The following is a 9,319-nucleotide window of genomic DNA, read 5'->3' as shown; positions in this document are numbered from 1 at the left end:
GGTGAAAAAAAGACTTAAGACTAATAGATAGTCCTATATTCAGATAGTTCATATTAAGTAGTGTATCACTGTCAAAATACTTATGGAGATTAGGCTACTAAAAAAGAAATTAAGAGCCGACTGTAGTTCCACAGAGAACACATTGTGATTTATCTGTAATAAAACCACCGAATATCTTCTCAAATTGCTCTGAAGGCACATTTGCATTAAAAGAGAAAAGTCTTTTCACAGCGCTCTACCCCTTCTTCTGCAAAGACCTTCTTGAGATCCGTCTTTTCTGAGTGTGCAATCCATCAATTATTTATTAACCATTACTCAACAATGCCAACACCTTACAGAAAATTTTCAGCATTTCAACTCACTGTAAATACAACGATAGAATGCAACTAAGCGTTTTTACACAAGTACTCTATATCAGTACAATTTTATCCTGCTACTTCATTACATTTTAGAGGGGGATATAGTAGTTTTTATTCTTCAGTATCTATATAATGACAGCATACATGATATATTTAAAAAAAAAATGTGGAACTGTTGTACATTAAACTACCCAACAGTATATTAAATAGCTGAAACTAGCTCCACTTTGAACAAGCTACAAAAGTAAAATGCCACTTACACATTATTGCATCAGTAATAATAATAATCCAGTATATAACAGTATAAGACACAAGGCATTTTTCTGTATTATATACAGTTTGCTACTAAAACTTTTATTTAAGTAACATTTACAGTGCAGACCTTGTACTTGGAAGGTATTTCTATACTGCAGTATTGTTACTTTTACTGAAGAAAAGGATCTTAATACTTCATCTACAAATGTACAACACATATGGGCCCACAAACAGAAAGAGGAGAAGCTTTACAGTGGCAAGAAAAAGTCAGTGATTCCTTTGGAATTACCTGATTACCCACAGTGTGCTTAAGCTAATAACAATTATAATCTTTTGTGTCCTTACTGAACACAGCCATTCAACATTCAGAGTCCTGGTGGAAAAGGTAAGTGAACCCTTGGATTTAATAACTGGTTGAGCCTCCTTTGGCAGCAATAACCTCAAACAACAGCCTGTGTTAGCTGCAGATCAGACCCGCACACCATTCAGGAGGAATTCTGGACCATTCTTCCAACAGAACTGCTTCAGCTTCAGCCATATTCTTATGTCTGGCGTGAACGGCTTTCCTTATGTAACTCCACAGTATCTCTATTGGGTTAAGGTCTGTGCTGTGACTGGGCCACTCCAAAAGGAGGATTTTCTTTATTTGAAGTAATTCTATAGTCGATTTTGTTGATTTTTAGGGTAGTTGTCCCGCTGCATCACCCAGCTTCCACTGAGCTTCAGCTGGCATATAGCCACTCTGACATTGACCTGTAAGATACCTTAAGAAACTTGGGAATTCATTTTCCCCCTCAATGATGGCAAGCAGTCCAGGCCCAGAGGCAGCCGCAAATCATGATTCTTCTTTTTGCGCCATACGTAGTGCTGAGCATTCTGCCTAAACAATTCAACCTTAACCAAAAAGTAATTCAAATCAGTTCACAAAACAAAGATCTCTCTGACTCTGAGGTCTCTTTTTGAGAGGCATGGTTCCCATCAGGATCTGCTGATGTGAACAAGGTTTGAGGACATCCCAATGATAGAATGAAACAGAAGTCTCTAGAAGAACAAGAAGAAAAAAAAACTCCCCTGTAAAAAAAAAAGTAGTCTCCAAGTTGCATCCTGATGTCAAAAACAAATCTAGCTTTTGTAATAAAGAAACTTAGTCTATAGAACTGAAAAAACTACTTGACAGAGAATCTCAGTGTCAATATATACATTGAAGATGTCAGGATTCTCTTCCACCACTTTATTAAGCATTCCAAAATTCACTTCTTTTTTCACAAGATGAGTTGCCTCAGGCAAAGGCACACTTTGACAGTGTGTCTAACAGATACTGACTTGTACCTCGCCTCTGTTAAAAACTCAGAAAATATCAAAACTATAAAAAGCACGAGATGTTTATCTCTGTGACATTTCATTTTAGACTACATTAATTCTTGACTGCATCAAGTCACGCCTCTGGTCTTTTTTTTTAAGTTACTGTTAGTATTTATTGTCTCTATTGTACATTAGTGTCACTGTATTTCTTTGTTTTGTTTTATTCAGGTTTTAAGTTAGCCTACAGGGAGTGTATTAACTGATAAGTACTGTATATTGTTGCATAGTATGTAAAAAGAAAAAGCAACTAACTAACTAACTAACTGTAGCGAGTGAAGAAGAAACCGTAGCCCTCTGCTCCTCTACATTACACATCACGGAACAGCAGCTGTGCTCCGGGCTGTAATAGCCGACAAGCCGTTTCCATGGCAACAGGGTCAGAAGTCCCAAACAGAGCCAGCTCAGATTCTTGGTCTACTACCAAAATGTACTCAGAGTAAGTAAAACATCTCCGAATTAACTCGGAACTGCAGTTTAACCCTTTCTCCAGAGTAATTGTCGCTTACAATTTGAGTTTAATTTAAGGCTCGTGTAATTTGACAACAGTCAGTAGCTAACTGATGCTAACGTTAATGCAGCTCGTGCAAAGTTATCGTCGGAGAGTCTGACAGTGTACCGGGTTTTGTTTCCATTTCCATTAGAAAATCCCCAGTACTCATGAGTAACGATCTTCAACCGACAAAATCTGGCAAGTACCAAATGTTTATACTGACTTAGTTTAGTTACCTCACGGTGTAGCCTGTGTAGCTATCTTCGGCGGTGACACTTTTATGCTGGACAATGGTGAGACGATGGTGCCATCACTGGTATCACTGGCATGGGGCAAGTATTGGGAGGTGCTTGGCAAAGTTGGGATTAAGACATCTTTACGTTTTTATTTAGTCACTGTGTGTGTATGTGTGTGTGTTTGTGTGTGTGTGTGTGTATCTGCATGCAGGTGTGAAAACAGGGTACAATGCAATAAATGGCCACATCTCCCAGATTCCAGGACTGTCCCCAACCATCAGCTCTCTCACCGAGGAGAGGGCCCGAGGGCGAAGAGTCGGAGTCCTAGAGGGTGACTCTGACTATGTCAAGCTTGCAAAACAAGGAGGGCATAAGGGTAGAGTCATCCCGTTGCCTTATATCCACTCATGTCCTTATGGCTGTTTAATACTTTTTGCCCACTTTTATGTATTTTTCCCTTTTCCTTGTTTAACAGGACTTTTGTGGCATGAGGAAACTGTTGCTTCTAAATCCAATTCATACAAACCTCCAGACTGGTTCTACACCGCATCAGAGGACGACAGCAAACCGGGGTACTTATAACATTTGTCTTATTACCATCATACACACTGACTTGTAGTCAGGTTATGATTTAAAGAGTTCTTCCACCTCCATTACTAACACTACTACTTGCGGTGAATATGTTCCCACTGTCAGTGCTGTTACTGTAATGATACGGCTAGTAATGCTACTACATTATTACTCATCTGCTGCCTTTTCTACTACTTGCTCATGTTTCTGGGACTGTTAATATTGTTAAGGTACTGTAAAGTAGAAGGAACAATACAAACAGTAACAATCAGCCACTGTACTGGCACCATAATTCTTCAGTATATGATTCAGCTATTGTTAGGTGAAAGACACAGTTCATATACCTGTATTGCTTTGTTTTTTTTCCAATAGTCTCATTAACAGTGAAGAGAAGAAAAACCCTGGAGCTTTTCAACCTCTAGAACCCCCCTTTGGGACTGACAATATGTCAGCCTGGGAGAGGGATGATAGCAGCAGCAAAAGCAAAGAGAAGGTAAATAGAGAAATGTCAAAGTCATTTAGAAAGTAATTTAGCGACAAGTCAGGACAGTAACACTTTATTCTTTTTAGCGTGTTTTGTTATGACCCCATGTTTTATGACATAGTTAAAGGATTGTTAGTGATGCTGTACTGTTACACACTTCATTTAACTCTTACTTGTTTAGGCAGACCTACTTGGAATGGAAAATGAAAGATATCCTGACTGTATTTACATTCACCGCCAAACACTGTGGCTTTGTTTTGGATTCTGCAGAGCAACAATGTTCATTGCAGCCAGATGGAGAAATTGCAGTCATCCAACCAATATCATGAGACCAGCAGATTCAAGAGGATGTAAGTTCATATGGTCACAAGATGGTGCTATTGTTCTGTGGTTGTTGTCCCAGAATTCCATCTTTTACAAGCCTCAGAAATAGCATTACTCAAAACAGAATAGATTTATGGACCAGTGATCTTAGTATATCAGACCATATCAGTCATTTTTATTGGAGTATCTGAATAAAAGAAGTACATGGCTACTGGCTACTGTCACCTACAAAACAGTATTGTTTTAAGTGTTGATATAAATTCTTTAAAATCTGTGCTTATGTAATATAATCAAGGGCTGTTTGCTATGATAAATATAAGCAATTTCATAATCTGTAGGGTTTTTGCCAAATTGTTTAGCTTTTTCATCAATGTAGGTCAGTACTTATTAGCATCCTATCCATATTTCAAAATCTGTGTATTTAAGTGGGCATTATCAGTAAATTCTGGACCAAATGTCTCCATGTTGTTGTGACTAAGCAGAAATACTAATGGGCAGGCGGCACACTCAGGTCAAATTGAACAGCACGCAGAGCAATGCCTTCTGGACAAAGCTGGACGTTCACCTGTGTGTTTGCTTTGGCTCACAGCTAGTCTGCTGTGTGTTCCATGTACATTTGGGAAAGTGTCAGTGACTTATCAAAAACCTCAGATAACCTCACATACAGTGCCACTGAGACAAGACAGTAGAATAACTATGGTTATGATACTATATGTCAGCAAGGCCACAAAGTGCTACAGTCATATTTGCTAAAGGAGTAAAAATAGCATCAGTTATTTTTGATTAGTGCAGTGCAGTGATCAGCTAGACACAGTCTTGGTGTGACATACTGACTTTGAGAACAGAGAGTCCAGAAATTTCCTGCAACAAGTCACTGACTAAATGAAAATAATGATTTGACACATGTTAAAACCAGTTGTTGACTTTGTGTGCTTTTCTGGAGGAATACATTTGTAATGAGTAGCCAGAGTTTGTTTTGGTATACAGTGTTGAAAGGGTAGGGTCCATATTTGATGTTTAACCTGTGTCTGTAGTCATCTCTCTGACTACCAGAAGACATAATAACAAAACATTACATCTGTAACTTCAAAAGCACCACCTGGTTTCACATTCATCAAAAGGCTTCACATAATTTTTTTTCTCACACATTTTCACGTTATGTCTTTGGTGTTCTCGCAGAGTATTTGACAAGAAAGCAGCTCCTGTCGACATGTCTAAGCTGTTGAGCTTTGGTTATGCAGGAGACAACAAACCAATAGCCAGCACTGATGTTTCAAGTAAGTAGCACAGCGTTTCTGACAGTTTGAGTTAAGATCTCTCTGGTCGGCATAAATCATTTCCTTTATTGCTTTTTCATTATGCTATCAAAATTCACTTCTAGAATAGTAAAAGGAAAGGAAGCCAAGCAGATGAGGAGAGTATTTATTGATTTTATTTGGCTCTGTCTGTGGATGAAGTACATAATGAAAATGATGTTCACAAAATTTGAGGTGTGAGACTTTTAAGTTTTTAGCCATTAAGACCTTATGATGCCTCTTGACAGAATAATGTAGAGGTAATTAGTGAATTATATGATAATGATTAGGTGAATGACACATATGCTTGCATATATTTCCATGTCAACAGATTAGAAGACTGCCAGTGTGTGGGGAAACTCAAATGCTTCCAACAGGAATATTTGCCATCCTGTCCTCTGACAACAATAATGTCTTTACCCTTTCATGCTGAGCCACATCAAATGTTTTACTTAGTTTAAACTGTGTTGTCATGTCAGATGTATTACTCACGTGTGAAAATGCTTCACTGAATAAAAGCTAGGATCTTTTATTTATTGTGCCTGTTAGTGGTGCCTCATTAACTGCATTTGCTATGTAGTTAACTCCTGTGTTAATTTTTTTTTTTTGCTGTGCCTGTGCAACTCTGTAAAAGTCAGCTTTCAGGAATAAAAGTTTGATAATTTGAATAAAATTAAAATGTTCCACAGTCTTTCTGACTTGCTCGCGCACTCTGAATTTGAATGACACGACATCATTATAGCAAATGATTGCACATTTTGCAAATGGTGCAATGTATAATTTGATGTAGTTAATTTTTTTTTTTTTTTGGTGGAGAAAATGTACTCTGAACAAATAGCATTTCTGTTGGTTGTACATTAAGTTGGATCTGTGTGTCATTGTTTTGACATCCCAGTGTGTTGCATGCCACTGTCAGAGGTTATCGCAGAGTTCTTTGGGAAATCTGTATGTCATACACGTCAGTTATTCCTTCAGTTAGCTTCAGATTGGCTATTAAGACATTACAACACTCAAACTCATGGTTTAGCAAGGTTCCGTCATAATAGCAGTTTACGTCACATTGGTTGTTTTCAGGGCTGTTCATGTGTTTTGAGGGTGTATTGATACTTTGGAACTGGGCCAATAATTTTTCATGTGCTTGATCTTGCTCTGTTTGTCTGGGGCTGGTGGATGTTTTTGTCAGTGTGAGGACAGATGCAACTCCTCTTTCTGGAACCAATCGGTGGCAAGGTCAGAGGTCACCGCTATATTAACTCTGCAGTCAGACACAACTCATATTTGAACAACAGCTACAGGTAGCATCGAGTATTTGGAGGTTTTACACTATAGCAACTTTTGAAGACATTTTAAACTCGATTTCAAATTGTGTCCTGCAGTCATGGCACCGATTCTACTAAACTGTATGGGGAATGACCACAATGAGTATATCAAGTAAGTATATTGCCTCAGCTAAGCTTTTTGTCTTGTTGCTCTATTAAAAAAGCCATTTTCTTCAACATATGCTGTATGTAATCGTATTAATAGTCCATTCAGAGCATATACTTAGTCCACCTTTTGGATTTACTTGAGTGCTCTGTCCACGTGTTAATATGTAGCACTATATTGTTCTTAGACAACAGGTCCAAGTAAAAAATCCCTACTTGGACACCATGGAAGAGGACATTCTCTACCACTTCAGCTTGAGCACCAAGACTCACAACCTTCCAGAAATGTTTGGAGATATTAAGGTTTGAGAAATAAATTCAGAGTAAAGAAAACATTTTTTAGTATACTCCAGAAGCTAGAAAACTATATTCACCAGTCCTGTCTCTCTCTCTCTCTCTCTCTCTCTCTCTCTCTCTCTCTCTCTCTCTCTCTCTGCTTCCCATAGTTTGTGTGTGTTGGTGGCAGCGCAAATCGCATGAAGGCTTTTGCCCAGTTCATCCACCAGGAGCTGAAACTACCTGGAAACCCAGAGGAAATCAGAGATATCTGTGAGGGAACTGATCGATACTGCATGTACAAAGTGGGACCAGTGCTGTCTATAAGTGTAAGTATTCCATAACCAGTTTCCACGATGGATGACACTGTCCTTGTAGGTTTTATTTCTAATGGCAAGTCCTTATAATATGAAGTTACTGTTGTAAGTAATAAGTATTTAATGGAATTTAAAAAAAAAAGTAATTTCCACTAATTAAATATATTACAGCATGGCATGGGTGTCCCTTCCATCTCCATCATGCTGCATGAGCTCATCAAACTGCTGCACCATGCCCAGTGTCGCGACGTGATCCTCTTTCGCCTTGGAACATCTGGTGGAGTCGGTAAGAACATTGTTTTTTTGTGGTAAAGGTGATAAAAAAACTTTCAGAATTAAGTGAAATGTTCAAGTGATGCATGCCAGTAATGTACTCCTCTATTATAGGTGTCTAACAGGACTATAACATTAGTATATAAAACTGTCTACCCCTGTCATCTCTAGGTCTGGCTCCAGGGACGGTGGTGATCACAGATAAAGCAGTGGACTACTCTTTCCGCCCCCAGTTTGAGCAGGTGGTTCTGGGTAAAGTTATAACCAGGAGTACTGAATTGGACGAGGGAGTGGCCAGTGAGCTTCTGCAGTGCTCCTCTGAGCTTCAAAATGTTCCATCAGTGGTGGGAAACACCATGTGCACCCATGACTTCTATGAAGGTATAATAGTGTTTGTGTTATTATTTGGTATTCACTTACAGGACAGGTGAGAACCTCAGCTGGTCACGTACATTGCTCCAGTAGTGACAAATCCTGTGCTGTATCTCTCTAGGTCAAGGCCGACTTGATGGGGCTCTCTGCTCCTTCTCTCAAGAAGAAAAACTGGAGTATCTGAGGAAAGCTTATGAAGCTGGAGTGAGGAATATTGAAATGGAGTCCACAGTATTTGCTGCCATGTGTCGTGTCTGTGGCCTCAAAGGTACTGTTTTTGTTTTAAAATGTAGAACGTTATATACAGTGGGCCAACTTATTGATGACTTTAAACACACATTCTCACAAGAGAAACTTGGACTCTCTTTAATTAGCCTACTTTGATTCTGGTCAATAAATACATAAATTGCCATAAAATAATCATAGAGAACAGATGCAGAAAAGTGTCTCACCTCTACTGACTTGAATTATTTGACCAACCTGAGAAGTGAGAACATGATAAACTTTTCATTTCTTGTTTTTTCCCCCCAGCGGCTGTGGTCTGCGTTACATTGCTGAACCGCTTTGAGGGAGACCAGATCACTGCCCCTCATGATGTTCTGGTGGAGTACCAGCAGAGACCTCAAGTCTTGGTGTCCCACTTCATCAAGAAACGCCTGGGACAAATTGTCTGAGACACCTACATTCCCCATCCCCCAGCCTCCCTAAAAGATTGTACATAACTTTGACTGATATGTGGATATGTATATATGCTGTACGTAACATGTTAATGTGTATTAGCCACTTATTTAAAAAGTTAAATAAAAAATATTAAGTATGTTGCATATTATATACATTGTTGGATCAAGAAACTTATAGTAGTGGAGGTTTGTAGTTTTTTAGTGGTGACTAGTTTCAAAGGTTTTTCCTCTTATATGCTGGTTAGATGAAAAGCACTTATTATATTCCTTATCGATTACTCTTATGATAGAAGAAGATGAAGTGAAGCTTCCCACAATACAGTCCAGTGATGAATGTGTTATTAAATGCTCAGCGACAGACTACATTAAAGCCTCCGCAATACAAGCTTGTTTATGCAAATGCAAACTTCCTGAAAGGAACTTAAGCAGTGAATACATATTGATAAATGTGCAGAATGGTCATTTTCATCTGTTGGATGAACATGTTTAACATCACTCAGAAACGGTATGATCATGTTTTGAGGTCTTGTTGAGCATAAACCTGCAATAAATGTAAATAACAGAAACTGCACTGTGTCATGTGGTGGTCAGTACTATAACTG

At 38.6% G+C, this 9,319-nt stretch overlaps 1 protein-coding gene across 1 annotated transcript; it reads left to right on the top strand.

Annotated features, from left to right (window-relative positions):
- Positions 1 to 6,645: 6,645 nt before the first annotated feature.
- Positions 6,646 to 9,283, top strand: upp2 (uridine phosphorylase 2). Its single transcript, XM_041057014.1, has 7 exons — positions 6,646 to 6,806; positions 6,988 to 7,102; positions 7,246 to 7,404; positions 7,564 to 7,678; positions 7,837 to 8,046; positions 8,159 to 8,305; positions 8,569 to 9,283. Exons 1-7 carry the CDS (start codon positions 6,754 to 6,756, stop codon positions 8,709 to 8,711), a joined length of 942 nt encoding a protein of 313 aa, XP_040912948.1. The 5' UTR covers positions 6,646 to 6,753; the 3' UTR covers positions 8,712 to 9,283.
- Positions 9,284 to 9,319: the final 36 nt, after the last annotated feature.

The sequence above is a fragment of the Toxotes jaculatrix genome, chromosome 15, assembly GCF_017976425.1.
Source record: "Toxotes jaculatrix isolate fToxJac2 chromosome 15, fToxJac2.pri, whole genome shotgun sequence".
Taxonomy (NCBI): domain Eukaryota; kingdom Metazoa; phylum Chordata; class Actinopteri; family Toxotidae; genus Toxotes; species Toxotes jaculatrix.
Note: the sequence above shows the minus strand (reverse complement) of the source record. Positions and strands in the feature narration are given on the sequence as shown.